This window comes from Gadus macrocephalus, chromosome 7, assembly GCF_031168955.1.
Source record: "Gadus macrocephalus chromosome 7, ASM3116895v1".
Lineage (NCBI taxonomy): Eukaryota > Metazoa > Chordata > Actinopteri > Gadiformes > Gadidae > Gadus > Gadus macrocephalus.
The window spans coordinates 15,503,456-15,520,076 of record NC_082388.1 but is presented as its reverse complement, the minus strand read 5'-3'; the positions used below and the strand labels follow the sequence as shown (position 1 = coordinate 15,520,076).

At 45.3% G+C, this 16,621-nt stretch overlaps 1 protein-coding gene across 3 annotated transcripts in view; it reads right to left on the bottom strand.

Moving 5' to 3' along the window:
- The window catches only part of hephl1b (hephaestin-like 1b), a 16,837-nt gene extending 891 nt beyond the window's left edge, over positions 1–15,946 (bottom strand). The window contains exons 1-19 of one of the 3 annotated variants that reach the window (XR_009526651.1): positions 15,628–15,945; positions 13,291–13,535; positions 11,760–11,972; positions 11,123–11,320; positions 10,623–10,877; positions 9,601–9,769; positions 8,621–8,751; positions 8,108–8,224; positions 7,589–7,794; positions 7,311–7,470; positions 6,705–6,917; positions 4,477–4,687; positions 4,090–4,220; positions 3,625–3,759; positions 3,031–3,137; positions 2,316–2,553; positions 1,779–1,918; positions 687–840; positions 25–454 (exon numbers count right to left, since the gene is read on the bottom strand). Coding sequence is in view for 2 of the 3 variants with exons in the window: in XM_060056879.1 (XP_059912862.1) it covers positions 324–454; positions 687–840; positions 1,779–1,918; positions 2,316–2,553; positions 3,031–3,137; positions 3,625–3,759; positions 4,090–4,220; positions 4,477–4,687; positions 6,705–6,917; positions 7,311–7,470; positions 7,589–7,794; positions 8,108–8,224; positions 8,621–8,751; positions 9,601–9,769; positions 10,623–10,877; positions 11,123–11,320; positions 11,760–11,972; positions 13,291–13,535; positions 15,628–15,797 (3,324 nt within the window). In the remaining variant the exon portion in view is untranslated. Of the gene's footprint in view, positions 455–686; positions 841–1,778; positions 1,919–2,315; positions 2,554–3,030; positions 3,138–3,624; positions 3,760–4,089; positions 4,221–4,476; positions 4,688–6,704; positions 6,918–7,310; positions 7,471–7,588; positions 7,795–8,107; positions 8,225–8,620; positions 8,752–9,600; positions 9,770–10,622; positions 10,878–11,122; positions 11,321–11,759; positions 11,973–13,290; positions 13,536–15,627 lie in introns of all 3 variants that reach the window. The other 2 variants (XM_060056879.1, XM_060056880.1) reach the window with 2 other exon arrangements.
- Between the last annotated feature and the right edge of the window lie 675 nt (positions 15,947–16,621).

Genomic DNA, 16,621 nt, shown 5'->3' with positions numbered 1-16,621 from the left:
TTTTTCAAATTTAGTTTCGCAGACACTTTTTTTTCAAATCTATTTATTTCAATTTCTCTTCAAATCCGTCTGTTTCTTCGTTACATATGGGCCTACAATCTATTTGTCCAACTTGTCCTAGATTTACTCCAAGCATCCACTAGATGGCGACAAATATCATTCGAATGCTACGAAACTTAAACAATAATAAAGGTTATCTTATCGATTACTTAATCAGGTACGAACTCGATACCATAAATGTCTTCTATGTATTCTAAAAGTGTATCGCACATTTTTGATTCACTAGCTCTTTGTCAGAACATGGGCCACACAGTGTTAAAGAGTTAAGGATTTTGTGTCCAGGTCGGAATCCATCGCATTAGAAGAAGACAGAGCGAAACTAAAACACCAGAGCCTTTGGTTTGCACCGCCGTCGATTCCTTAGGCCCTAAGCCATCTGTAGGCCTTAAGACATCTGCATGGGAGGCATGTTGGAAACAGATTATTTTCTGAAAATGTTATTTTCTAAAAATATTTGTAACATTTTAAAACATGAAACTTTTAAATGTTACCATTTTTAATTCAATTCAATGGGCCATTACTGCAAAGGCGCGCGCACACACACACACACACACACACACACACACACACACACACACACACACACACACACACACACACACACACACACACACACACACACACACCTTGTATGGTGTAGGTGGTCTCCATGCCCATGCGGATGTGCTCGGAGAGATGACAGTGGAGCAGCCAGGTGCCGGGGTTGTCCACCACCATCTCCACGGTCTGGAAGGTCCCGGGGAAGAGGTCCAACACGTCAGCGCGGTGCGTACCGTCCATCTGCAGCCACACACACACACACACACAGACGTAGACACACAGACGCAGACACACACAGACGTAGACACACAGACGCAGGCACACACAGACACACACACACACACACACACACACACACACACAACACACACACACACACACACACACACACACACACACACACACACACACACACACACACACACACACACACACACACATACACACATACACACACACACAGTAAGAAAAAGAGGAAGGCAGTAAGAATGAGAACACTAACCACGACAGCTAATCTCAGATTTATTTTGGTTCCACCAATAACTCAGTGATACCTACTGCTGCTATACTAGTTATTCATGTTAACAGTACAGTTATCGCTACTTCCTAACTACCACAACAATAACTTCCGCAGTAAGAACAAGTATTAACAGAGCCACAAAATCCTTTTCTTTCAAACAAATGAAAAGAAATACAAAACATGAATAAACAAGCCTACATTATGTAAAGTAACAAAAAGTCAAAATGTTCAATGTGTAAGGCGATGGTTGGCAAGTAATTTGGGATCGAGCAGTCCTGTGTTATAGCAGAACATCTGTGTGGAGTCGGCACAGAGCCTGGGCCGGGCACCAACAACTGAAAGGAGCTATTGGGGAGTTACATTGTTGCATGTTTCAATACGAGTTCCTACAGAAGAGGAACTAATTCGTGCAAGCAAGTGTATTCTGTTGGGGGCCAGGTCACACGGTGTTGATTTGAACTTTTGAAAAGTTTACTTCTGCTGCACGAATGTGAGTTTGTCAGCCAATTGCACACTTACAGATCCCCGCCTCTAGCAACATGAATGAACGAAACAAATACGAAACGAAACAAAGTGAAACACCCTGTTTAACCAGATGTGAGGCTGTTTGCTGATTTTGTGATTTTGAAGTCAGAGGAGGTGAAGAAGAGGAGCGTACCCGGTAGGTGAAGGTCTCAGCATGAAAGTGGACGGTGTGGATGTCCACATCCTTCCCCATGCCTAGGAGGTACCAGTCCACCCTCTGACCCTTCGTCATCTCCAGCCCACGCAAGTTCCCATACGTTAGGCCGTTTATAGCTGCCACACACACACACACACACACACACACACACACACACACACACACACACACATAGAGACATACACATGCACGCACACCCGCATAGAGACAAACAAAAACACACACACACACACACACATGAGTATGCATAAAGTGAGGAAGGGTGAACGTGCTCATGTATGTCAGTTATTCATAATTGCATGTTTAGATTAGTTTGAGAGGAAAGCTTACGAGGCCTGTTATTACTGTTATTATATTACCCATCTTTACATGAGAATTCGATACATGGCTGCGGGGAATCACTTGGTAACCCTTGTTTGTATTTCCAACAGGAATGGGCATAACTCCAGGTACTATAAAAGGGCCAAATGGTTTCATCCCTTGTTGTGTTAAAAATATGCGTTGTGTACTTACTATACTTTTTATTGCCATCGTAAAAGTCTTCCACCTCCTTAATGCCGGAGTCCGCGGCTAGGTCGAGGTAAGTTAAGATGTTGTCGTCCAAATACCACGACAGGTTCTCGTCAAACACCATGAAGAGAAGAGCGAACTCCTTCTCCACGTCCCTCCTCTCCCTCTCAGACGCCGTGCCCCTGTGCAGAGACCCCTGCCTGCACACCACCAGGGGTCCCAGAAGACCACTGTTCATGTCCTACACACGGGGGGAATAATCTACCTGTTGCCGCGTTTACATCAACACTAACATGACCTGTTTATTCAAAAGGTTTTCAAACGTTTTTATGCGTATTTGGTGAACCAGCTGTTTCTGGGTGGATTTGGTGAACCAGCTGTTTCTGGGTGGATTTGGTGAACCAGCTGTTTCTGGGTGGATTTGGTGAACCAGCTGTTTCTGGGTGGATTTGGTGAACCAGCTGTTTCTGGGTGGATTTGGTGAACCAGCTGTTTCTGGGGGACCCGTTATGCTAATCCAGCCTTAAGGGCCGGCGCAGAGTGAATGAACTTCCCTGGGACGCAGTAAAGGGGTTTCAAAGACAAATGACATCAGATAATGATTTGGTTATCAATGTGTATTGGCTGTGATTTCCCCAGGGCTATAATCGGGTTGAGCTGTTCACGGAAATTAAAGGTTACTACTGTGGTGACTGTTCAGCTGAGATGCAGTGGTTACCTTTACGAAATCCACAGGGGAGAAGTAGGCATAGGTGACGCAGTTAGGATCTGAAGGCCCTGGACCAGAGCTCTCTGGGAAATCCCACTCGAAGGTGGTGATGAAGCCTAAAGGAAAAACCATTCAACATAATTATATCACATACATATTAAAAGGAAACATGAACATCCTGAACATCCAATATCAATATATAATACCAATAACATTAAACATCAGTGGGCCTATACAACCGTATAAACGTTCTGCACCTGTATACAACATAAAGTCCAACAACAGAACCACACCATTTCAATATATACCGCAAATCCTACAAGCAGACCTATGCAATATCAATTTAGAACATGAATTACCTGAAAGGCACGTATAACCTAAACCCATCAAGAATAAAACAAATATATACATATATACATGAATGAATGAATGAATATGAATGAATATATGAATAAAAACAATTCAATGCAATCAATTGGGAAATGTGAAGGTTATCTTTTATCTTGAAACACAGGATAAAAAAATCCCGGAAAACTTGGCCTTTCAAATATACAGGGTCTATGTATGCACAGTATACTGTGTATATGGTTCTTAAAGCCTCACCAGGTTGGACAGGGTTGGCTCCCGGGAAGCGAGAGGACCTCTGGATGCCTTGGGCGTGGATGGAGTAGGGCCGGCTTGCCTTGTTCTTAAACATGACCAGGACCTGCTCGCCCACCTCTGCTTTGATCAAAGGACCTGTGCAACGGATAGCTGTTAGTCAGACGTTGCCCCCCCTGTCCCTGTCTCTGACTCTTTCCCTGATTCTCTCGCTGCCCATCTTCTCTCTCTCTCTCTATTTCCCTCTTCTTGCTCAATCCTGGACTCTCTCTATGTCTGTTTTCTATGTCTTTCCCTCCCATTTTCTCTCTGTCTCTCATTCGATTTAAAACCGGAGAGCTTCATCTGGACAAAATCATATATTCATCAAGCAATGTGAACAAAGGTCTTCAACAACGGTCTATCCATCTCTCTCTCTCTCTCCCCCCTTCTATCTCTCTGTCCCTCTCTCTCTCTCTCTCTCTCTACCCATGATTCCTAGGTGCTGCGGTTGTTCCCGCGGCGTGCTGAAGGTCTCGTCTGTGTACTCCCTGTAGACCACCTTCTTGAAGCGTGGCCCGATTCGATCTGGTGCTTTTCCCACATACATATGGCTGGGGCTGGACGCAAACAGACAGACACACACACACACACACACACACACACACACACACACACACACACACACACACACAACACACACACACACACACACACATTTGTAGACATTAGCGGGCCGCCAAGGGAGAAGAGCATAACATACAATTATGTTCCCGGCTAAACCAGGATGCCTGCTGCATAATTGTTGTTATGTTCCATGCATGTACACACAAACATATACACCATACACTCACACACACACAGACACACACACACCTGTTCACCGGATGGTTCTCTAGCTCCCAGGTACTGTCGGGGAAGTAGTCCCACTCGGTCTCCTCAGCGCTGATGAAATACGGGACCACCCTGGTGGCTTTCCAAGGCGCTGAAGCAGTCACATTTTGTCCCGGGCATCGGCCCACCTGGTACTGGTGCCTCATCCCGGCACTGTAGTGGGTGGTCACTCTGCAGGTCACCTCGAATATACCTGCACACAAACACATGCACATTTGTATGAGGTTACAATTCTTTGTATTGTCCTTAATCAGTGACTCAAAGGGCTTCACCGGCCCCACATCGTATGACACCCCAAACCCAAACCCTTCTAAAAGGGCTTCCAGGAAAGTCTCAAAAGGAAAAATACAAGGGAAGACACCTTAAGAAGGAACAGGACTGCAATAAATACGAAACGGGCATTTAGTATAAGACAAAGCACAGCAAAAAGAACGGTTGAGTAAGATTATATTGTATTTAATTATTATATTGTGGTTGAATATTATACTGTGCTATGTTATTATATTTCAGATTATGTAGGGGCATATGATTATAGTGTGGTTGAGGCTGTTCTTGGATGGGTTGGCCTGTGGTTGGGATGGGAGTCGATTAATTGTAGTTTCTGAGGGGGGTTATGCAGTCCTACTATGTAAGAGCAGAACTGTCACAAACAGGGCCGTTGCACCAAATCCTGGGCCCTGTATACAAGAGGTACTGATGGGCCCCTGTATACAAGAGGTACTGATTCCCCCTACCAGCCCCCTGCGCTGAATTGTTGACGGGGGACGGGGGGACGGGGGGACGGGGGGACGGGGGGACGGGGGGACGGGGGGACGGGGGGGTTGGAGACGTGGCCGTGTGCGTCTCCTAACGCTATGGGCTGGTGGATAATTCAAATATATATATATTTTTTTTTATTGCCATGGGCCCCCCCTCTGCCTTGGGCCCCCCCAGGACTGCCTCACTTTCCCCCGCAGTCCGTCGGCCCTGGTCACAAACACCTTGGCTCAAAGGGTGAGGACATAAGTTGGGGCAGAAATTACCAGCGTATGAACAGACCCTCAATTTATATGTTTTTTAAATATGTATATTTTGAGTTACATTAAAACCACTCGCCATATCTGCATCTGATATAGAAGCGAAAGATACTGGCGAATAATTTGAGTTAAAACAACAACAGTTCTAGAATATGACTATAAGGCAGACTACTTCACGACCATATAGGCGTCTTTTAGCGCAGATATCAATTCTTATTGCAACCTGCAGGGTTATGCGATAAACATAAGGAGGAACGTGATCGCTGAGCTGCCCTGCCCCAACATTGCTTGACACGTTAAACTCAACTAGAATCGTCACCATTATCTAAAATTGGATGTCAACAGACCAAAAATAGTCGGAAAGCCTACAGAAACTATAGATAGTTAATGGGACAATCACATTATTTAAAAGAGACTCGGAAAAAATGATGGGGAACGTAGTATTAACATGACTCAGTAAGTTGGAAAAAGATAAAGTAAAGCAAAGAGTCATACACATCAGCAAAGTGTATGCATAATGCCCAAAGAAAAGGCATTGCAATCTGCTGCAGCCAGCCCTCAATGGTGGCCGGCCAGAGCAGGACAGAGAGGCCGAAGGAGGCCACAGGACACAGGCTATATTCCGGCAGACATAAACACGGATGGCTTCTATTCCCTCATTAGCACCAGAACTCTCCAGTGTCTCCTGCAGGTCGCGTAGGACAAGACATGACTATGTGCAACAATATGATATAGTGCTCAAGAGCACCATACAGGCAGAGGGAGGAAGAGGAGTAACGCTTTAAGGCACGGCAAAGTCGGCCGTCACAGGGTGAGGCAAGAGCCTGGGCCGGAATCATACAACTGCAAGGGACGGGGGTTATGACTTGTTTCCTGTTTTGTGACCGGCGTATTTGAAGTATCCTACCAAAGCGTAACTCATTTTTGCAATTGGAAGGAAGCCTTCAGATGAAGAATTGATGCGGTGTATATCTGGCCTCAATGTCTGCTGTTCAGACAGGATGTTTGGAGCTTCCACGGAATGTGTTCAAGTGCTTACGGTTTTACGACGTGCTTACACGTCCCCGCCGGCGGCGACATGATTGGTCGAAAACAAAGACGAAGCAAAAGACAGCGAACGGCCCGGTGCACCAGGATTTCAGCTTCGATTTTTCATCTTAAACCTGACGTGAAACCCAGGAGCAGAGCCCTCACCCAGCGCCTGCGGCTGCATGGTGAGGGTGGCGGTGGTGTGGGGGAACACGTTGGCCGTGTCCCGGGTGGTGCTCTGCCTCTGGAAGTTGTTGCCCTCGAAGTGGACCCCATGGATGTCCCCCTCGGTGCCCAGGCCAAAGATGTACCACACCACCTGCTCCCCCTGACACAACTCCAGACCCCCAAGGTTCCCGTACACCAAGCCGTTGACCGCTGAAGCAGAGAGGTGGGGGAGTAACACACTTATTATATAATAGATATTGTTATGTAGATGCTTTGGAACACAGTGATGTTGATACAGCGCCTTAAACGATAGGAATAACACGTGCCACACCCAAATGTTCCATGCAAACTACACACAGATGTGCACATGAACCACACACATACACTAACACACACGCAAACACTTCTCTCTCTCTCTCTCTCTCTCTCTCTCTCTCACAAACACACATCACACACACGCACACGCACACACACACACACACACACACACACACACACACACACACACACACACACACACACACACACACACACACACACACGCACGCACGCACGCACGCACGCACGCACGCACGCACACACACACACACACACACACATTACCATGCATCCTATTGCTCTCTGTTATTGCCTCCGCATCCTCTTCTTGTTCCGTCAATGGGCTTTGCAGAGTGGCGTACGTTTCTGTATTTTTATCAATGTACCAGCTTTCGTTCTCGTCCATGACGGAATAGAGGAGGAAAAACTCCTTGTCCACGTCTTTCTGTTGGGGAGACATTCAGATCCACGCCGTCAGTTGGATTGACTCCCTTCAAAGAGGGGCCCCGAGCAGTTGAGCTACACACGACACATGAGCTATGAGACCCCACTTCAGCTTGTACCTGAACTCCACTGCTCCCCAGGGACCCTTGCTTGCAGACCAGTAAGGGTCCCACTAAGCCCGAGCTGGTGTCTTTGATAGGGTCGGTGCCGGAGTAGTACAGATAAGGGATGCAGGCCGGGTCTGATGGAGACGGGCCTTCCAGCAGCTGCCAGGCGTAGACGAAGGTCTCCCCTGGTCCCACCTCGGCTCCAGCCCCGCCCAAACCTGTCACAAGGTTGTGGATGGTTCTGGAAGTTCTTCACTAAGGTTCAATGGTTCATGACATGAAGGAGGGAACATCTGTAACGACAACTTGGTTTATTCTGATGATACAATGTAGTAGCATGGCTAATAAGTGACCCTGCGGTCAGTCTCGAGAGAACATTTGAATGATACGTGTGTGCACAGGGTTTATTTCTCTGGTGTTTGAGCACCAGCACTTTCCCGGTACCGTTTTGGCTCGGATGGAAACCCATTCCCCATTCCACTGGTGCCCCTGAATAGCCTACTAAACCGTGTTGTTTTAAGGTGTCCGTACCGTCAGAGCCAAGCTTGTCCATGTGGAGCCCATGAGGCTGGATCCCATAATTCCTGCTGGCCTTGTTCCTGAACGTCACACTGATGGTGTCCCCCAACTCCCCCCGCAGGACCGGACCTGGGGGGCAGCGGTGGAGGGTCAGAGATTACACACTGAGATAGAGAGTAGGAGAGACGCAAGGAAGAGAGGGGGAGGAGGAGGAAGAGGAGGGGAGGCAGAGAGGGTGAGATTGAGGGAGTGAGAGAGAGTAGGAGAGGGAGGGGGAGTTAGGAGATGGAGAAAGGGGGAAATAGCCTGAAGACAGAAAGAGGGAGAGGTTCATTGAAAGAGAGAGAGGAAGAGGAGGTTCGAGAGACAGAAAGAGAGAGGGAGAGAAACAGAAAGAGGGAGGGGAGAAAGAACAAGAGAGAAGTAATAGAGAGAAAGAGAGAAGAGAAAATAGAGATAAATACAAAAGGAAAGAGAAGGCATAATAGAGAAACAGAGAGAGAAAGTGTTGATAACAAGCTTTACCCAGAATCCCCATGTGTTTGTCCGAGGGCTTCCTGCTGGTGAAGGTACTGTCAGTGTAGGCCCTGAACACCGCTTTCAAGTACCGGCCCCCGATCCGACCCGCAGTCCGTCCGAAGTAGAGCTCTGATGGACTGGGAAATTGTGTGTGAGTGTGTGTGTGCATAGATGTGCGTGTGTGTGTACGTGCCAGAAATCACAATAGAACAAAATAGATGTTAGATAAGGGTGTTTTTCTTTTTCTTTTTTTCATGATTTAAAGAACAAGGGTCTGCTTGTCTGGTCCGGCAGGAACAATAAGGCCTATAATCATATCGATGTCCATCAGAAACATTGAGCGAGTCAGATGCTAATGACCCATTTATGTTCCACAATGACACGTGAACAAAGCTCACAAGATGCCCATTGTTAATGTTTTATCTCTAACGTAGCTAACTCACCTTACCTTCTGTTCAGATTCCTATACTCTGCAAATATCTTGTTTGTGTATAGTGTATTATTTATAATGGCTGAGCCTTTGCTACAATGACCTGCTCCTGTTTTAACAAGCTTTAGTTCATATAAAAAAAAACATAAGATACGATGGAGCCTACACATGTATAACATCTATAAACAAACAGCCCTGCTGTGGCAGTTGTTTATCCTCTCCTCTACTGAGAGGGGGCTTTGGGCTCCTCTGGGATTCCTAGCAGAAGGCTGGGCTAGTTTGGGTTGATAAATCACCAGGGTTACCAAGTCTTTATAAACATTACTGCACTGCTGTTAACAAAATAATTTAAGGTGGACTGATTATCTGAGCATCACCTTATATCTCACATAATAGACTCCCTTAAAATGCAGTATTTTTTTTTTAAACTCCGTCCGGAAATCCGTTATGCCCAAAATTCTAACTACTGCATGCAACAAGCATCAGATACATGTAAGAGGGAAACTCCTCAGGCCTCTTAATGCCCTAAAGGAAGGCTGAGAGAGGGTTAATTTACCTCTGGCTGTTTGTGAGGTTTATCATGTTGATGTTATCTAATCCCGACGGACCATAGTCCCATGTGACCTCTTCTGCGGCCACATAGTACTGTCTCACAACCCCGGTCGGCTGTGAGGAGTCCCCTGCATCTCCACACCCCTTCACCGTATAGGAGGTCTGCATCCCAGCTGTCAGGGGCAAGTACACAAACACACACACACACACACACACACACATTCAAACACACACACACACACACACACACACACACACACACACACACACACACACACACACACACACACACACACACACACACACACACACACACACATACACACACACACATTTAAACACACACACACACACACACACACACACACACACACACACACACACACATTCAAACACACACACACAAACACACACACACACACACACACACATTCAAACACACACACACACACCACACACACACACACACACACACACACACACACACACACACACACACACACATTCAAACACACACACACCCACACACAAACACACAAACATACACATGCACTCACACAGACACACAAACAGACACCAACATCCAAATACACACAGACACACAAACAGACACCCACATACACATACACACAGACACACACACAGACACACACATCCACACACACACAAACAGACGCCAAATCTTACACATACTCTGCATGGTTTGTTTATGCAAGGTCGGAAACTGAGAGTTGATGACACAGTAGATTTGCAAACTGCTCCTTGTCAGAGTATATGCATTATTTTGTGCAACCCTTTGCTTATATGGATAATTGGATTTTTGACAACCCCCTATTTTGACACATTCCTGGATCTAAAGAGCATGTTCTGACATGTCAGCGAAGTGACATCTTTCAGAAGGTCAGAACTCAACTACAGTCCGGGGGTAGCACAGGTTTAATAAGGGGGCTTTGAAACAGCACTGTGTCAGCACATTCTGTTATCCATCACGCAAAAAGACAGAGGTGAAAGGTTGTGTGGCCCTACCCATGAGGTGGTCGTTAACCTGGCAGCTCAGCGGCCACCTTCCCAGAGACAAGGGAACCATCTGTGCCGTGATGAACGTCGCGGCGAACAGGCTGAGGACGTCGGTGCGGTGACCTCGCTCCAACACTGTGTTGCCGTGGAAATAGGCGGAGTGGAGGTCCGCCTCGCCACCCATGCCAAACAGATGCCAGGAAACCGGCCGGTGCTGGCACAGCGTCATGTCGGGCATGTTGCCGAACATGTAGCCGTTAATAGCTGGGAAAAGATAAGATCCCATTGACATTTGAGCTGTGTGAGGACAGAAACCACCGGGGTTCAACTGGAGGGGGCTCCGACATCCAACTGGCGGTGGCTCCAACTTTTGAACGTTTTTTTTATGCAATAAAATGCAACGTGCAACATAATGGGATAACTTTTGGAATGGTAATAAAATCGAATTTTAACATTTTGGCATTGGTGATCACATCTCAATCCAAACCACAGCAAAAAGAAAGTCCCACCATGCATCAGGTTGGACTCCTCAAAGTCTCCGTCCGACCGGTCCACTGTGTCCGGCTCCGAGCAGAAGTTCTTGATGTTGTCCTCAAAGTACCAGCTAGAGGACTCATCCACCACGTTGAACATCAGAATGAAGCTTTGGTCGACATCGTTGCGTCCCAGCTCCATCGACTGTGACTCCACCTGCTCCTTAAGGACACCTGGGGCACGGGACACATGACTCTGTCTGAGCTCCTCCATTTGATAGGCTCGATCTGGACTGGGGCTTGTGTTACTTAAAAGATTATTCAAAATAAATCAAAATTGGTGTGTTTGCACCGACAAAACGCAAGTTTCAACTAAAGGACAATCCTCCACCAGAATTTGATTGCCGCTGTGGGCTATGATCGCCCAGAGTGTGTACAGGGTCAAACGAGTCAGGCTTTTCACACATTCCCCCCCAATGCACCCCCCCCCCCCCCCCCCCCCTGCAGTTGGTCAACAATACAACCTAAACGGGCCCCATCTGCAGCGACTACATTGTACCCTGTCGGAATCTCCCAGCCAAAGGCAGTTTGTCAGCACTTCGGCCCTCCTATGTGTAAAAAAAAAAAAAATACAATTGTGGGAATACCGGGGCCTTGGGTCTCATGATCTCACCTCGTTTGCAGGTGAGCAGGGCCCCGACCAGGCCCGAGGCGATGTCCATGGGGGCGGCCACGTGGGAGTGGTACGCCCAGGTCAGGCAGTTGGCGTCGTTCTGCGTGGGGCCGAACTCGGGTCTCACCTCCCAGCGGTAGGTGTAGTCACCGCCTGGGGGGACAGAGTCGTCATGCTTCATCCGCCCCGAGGTCCGGTCTGGATACAGAGCTCCTGCTCCACAGCAAGACACACACAAGGGAGGTAGGAAGGATGGGAGGTTAATCCAACTGCTCATGGAACTTCAAGGGTCTAGTGTTCTGATTAAAATTGGTCCGTATTTCTTTTTTACATTGAACACGAATGGCAACTTGCAACACAAATCATGCAGATACATGATTAAATATTTGTAGATGTCAGAATTTTCTTTGTCAACTGTATTTATTATCAACACTTTTATTGTTACGTCAGAGGTTTTGAAACATTGAGGTATTGTGCTGTAAAAGCATGTATACTTCTTGAACACATGGACACGTGCTGTTACTCTACTGGACTTTGAGTCCTTAACTGGTCACATGGCAGCGGAAATGATGCTATCAGTTGACCCATAGACATAAAGAGTCAGAGTGAGTCATCCTCTGTTGGTGAACGTAAAAGGGAAAGGAATATATAATAGGATATATACATGACATCAGTAAGACATTAGGAAGATAAGGATGAACAATTAAAAGTCATGAAACAAATGCGTGGTTTCTGCTATCGTATTGTTGCTTTGATATTCTCTGATATGTGTATTTCTAACTGAATTGGGTTCTGTAAAGACCGGAACATCATCTTGAGGGCTCAAGTACAAAAGAAATCCTTCATTGGGAATGTTGACACTTACGTATTTTTAGACCATTTCAAAACACAAAGCTACCCTGTGTTGATACCATATCAGATACCAAGCACATTAAATGGCACATAAACAGGGGGGCAACTATGTCCACTCATGATGCAACAAGCAAAACCTTGTGTCGTTCTAATGATCCTTGCCATGCAACATACCTATCCCATTGCACTGTATGCGCTTACGAGGATACATCGTTAGAAAATAAAAACAGAAATAGTAAACAAAATAAGCACACCACATTATCATCATCACCGTCATTTATGGCTGGTGCATGTACAGTTATGTGTGTGTGTGTGTGTGTCTGTCCTTATGAGGATTTCTGTGTGTGTGTGTGTGTGTGTGTGTGTGTGTGTGTGTGTGTGTGTGTGTGTGTGTGTGCGTGTGTGTGTGTGTGTTAAGTGTGTGTATGTGTGTCTATTCATGAGCATGTGTGTTTGTGTGTGTGTCTTCCATAGTGTTTGTGTGCGTGTGTCTTCACGAGTGCGTGTGTCAGTGCCTGTGCATGTCTTCATGAGCCCGTGTGTGTGTCCTCATGCGCCAGTGTGTGCACACGTGTGTCGTAATGCGTGTGCGTGTGTGTGCATTTGTGTGTCTCAATACGCATGTTTATGTGGGTGCATTGGCCTCATTGGATGCATTTGTGTTGTGTTGTAGTTGTACCCTCGTTTTCCTTTGTGTAGAACACTCCATGGGGGTGGATGGAGTAATTCCTGGAGGCCATGTTCCTGAGGTGGACCACAATGACTTCGTCCACCTCGGCCATGATCACGGGCCCCAGGTAGCCAAGCCACTCGGGCCTTTGGGCCTGCAGGGTGTGGGAGGCGTCGGTGTACTGACGGAACATGGCCTTCTTATACATCCTGCCGATACGATTAGGCCCCTGCTCCAAGTATATCGATGAAACTCTGATGAGACACAGACATGGAGAAACACACAGATATTAGTGTTATAAACTGCTGTCAATTTATTTATAATAATTTATTATATTATATATTAATAACTATTTTGACACTAATAATAACAAACATTTTGTTTGTTAGGTGCCTTGTTTTTATAGAAATGGGGAATTGTTATTCAAATCATTTACTGGACAATGTTTATGCAATCGTTTCACTCAACAGGTTGAGTTGTACCTCAACCTGTAAGAAGGGCAATACCATAGTTCAATGGCATCACATTATAAAAAGCATATGAAGAGATGCAGAGATATTGTTTTGTTTTTACTTGACCCGAGTCAGATCATATTATAATGAATCAGCCAAGAATGCAGTTTGATCAACGTGTTGGAAAAGGCTGCTTTGTTTCACAATAGTGTCACAATATGGGAAAATGTAATCAAATATGTTAAAGAAAACACAAATTGATCAAAAAGAAAATGTTCAAAATGTTGCAATTCAGCTTTTCTGGCAATTTAGTGTAGTCCGGCTGCGTTAATATTCGTGGAACTAATATAAATATTCATATATTATATTCTGTCATGGTGATGGGCACCCACAGGAGTTTTACAACCCATAGGGCGTACCGGTGATAAGGGCCATGTTCTTAATCTGTTCTTTCCGGCCTGAGGATCATGTTATCTCTGCACACCGGGTTAGTGGAGACACGTCAGAGGTCGATTAGCAGTGTTATGTTGTGCTGGTATAGTGGAGTTTCTCAACAATAAGAGACCACAATGAGAGACAGTGTTCACATCCCTAACCAATCACAAGCTCACTCTCAATGGTGATAAGTGTGTCCTTGCCATGCCAGCCATTGAATATGTCGGGTCCTGCTGTCAGCAGGTGGCTTCAGTCCAACGTTGATGCAATCCAGGCTATCCCCGAGCCTAGCTCAGTCGCTTAAGTTTCTTCCCTCCTGGGCATGAAGGTCTATTACCTAAAGTCGATGCCTCAGTACTCTGCGAAATTCGATAAATCGCCCAGCCCTACAACATACCTATTTACCCCACTTGAAAAAGTCCCCAAAACACCACTACAGTTCTGCTCTATATAAGTTTATACAATTATAGACTACTTGAACAATGAAGTTCACTTCACTACTGGATTGACCTCTGTGCAGATGAAATGATTACACAATATGCCTTGATGAAACGGCAAACATGTTAGCACTGCCAAAAATAAGGGGAAGTAGGATGATCTTATGATGTGTGGACATCCTGATCCTTAAAATAAATTAAGGGAGTCAACAAAAGAAGCACTCTTTTGAGAGGACATAAATCGCTTGGAGCTAATGATTGGACAGAAGGAGCAACAATCAAACCATATCAACCAAGTGATCAGCATAAAACTGGCTTGTATGGGCTGGTAACGTTAGCTCTTTCAAAGTAGACCTTCTATTTTCTGACATCCACACTACGTAGTACAGCAGCTACTACATACAGCCTACGTCACTGATATACTCAATCTTTTCAAAAGTTCCATTGGCATGTTAAAATGGAAAATCCCTAATCCACAGTTCTTAACAAGCCAATTGGTTCTCAGATGCTTCCTATGGGATGTTGCATATCATAGTCTACAGGTTTCTAGCCTTTACAATAAATATATAGGCTACGATTCTAGAATATATAATATAATATATAATAATATATGATACACGCAATAAGAATGCATTGTTGACCAACACAGGGAGCAGGCAGCCTTTAAATCCGCACAGCGCCATGTAGAGGTGGATGCTGTGCGCGCAAACACATTGTACATCAGGTGCTTGACAAATTGGACCAATCTCTACGAGAGCCACACAGGCATATTGTCTAGGTCGTGTGTAAAATTCTGTGAGTGTGGATATTTTTGACAAAACATGTAGGCCTATTTGTTGATCGGGAGACATCCCTGTGGATATCATTTTACAAATCATAAATACAAATATTTGTGGATCGGGTTACACGCAATGTGAATTGTCTTTTTGTGGGTTACTTGCAAACAATATATTCCAATAAAAATAAAAGCCATACAAACCAGCATGAATGCAAACGTGTTTATATTCTGAAATAAAACCTACTCATCATCCGCAATCTCTTTGCCGTTTATAAGGTTTTTCCCACTTGGCGCATAGTCCCAGAAATCCTCAATGATCCCGATGTAGTACACCCTCTCCCTTGGAGCACCTCTCGCACAGGGGGAAAGCAGCAACACCGAAACACAAACGAACAACTCCAATGTACCTGTCATGTTAAAATGTTAAAAAATATTTCTTAATTATCAGATCATTTTGATTTAAGATCATAGATTCAGAGAGACGTCCGATACCGGCTAAAACTTCCCCGAGCGAAGGCAAACCCAGCACATCGCAGGCATGCAGCACTTCTGGACGTTTACACAGTCTCTCTATTGATAGAAAACGAGGGCCCGCCCACGGCAGCGGCCGCTGCATTGATAGGCTGAGAGTCAAACTCTGTGTTTGTACCATGTCTATCAAACAGGCCAATGGCTCTATACTATACGTTTTATATAAAGCTCTAGGCTATATGCCAATTGGGTTGAAACAGACGGGCACTATCACTCTCACTCCCAGTTTGTATGATATGTTTGTTTTTTTAACTTTTGGATTATGGTTTGGATTGGATATTTATTTTTAATGGGAATTGTGTTTTTTAAGACACGCTATAAGTTCTAAGCACAGTGAAGTATTATTTTGCCTGTTAGCCCAACAAGTTGGCTAATAAAATCGTTTTAAATGCATGAATGTCCAACGTGAGAACAGTGGCGGTTTTAGGCCATTCTGTCTATGCCAGGCTTGGGTCAGTGGTTCTATTCAAGGGGCCATGAAACCATGATCCGCACCATTTAACTTCAGTGGCTCTATGGAGAAATCTTTTTAGAACTCCTGTAATTTCTTTCATAAACGAAGTGTATGGCAATGTTTGTCCATCTGTTTTTACAGGTTATAATAAAGTTTAACTTACCACTTCAGCCAAAGGGTACACATTTAAGCAAGAACGATTTCAATTAATGACTTTTATTAGTAAAATAAAAAACAAATGTTTGAAAGACTT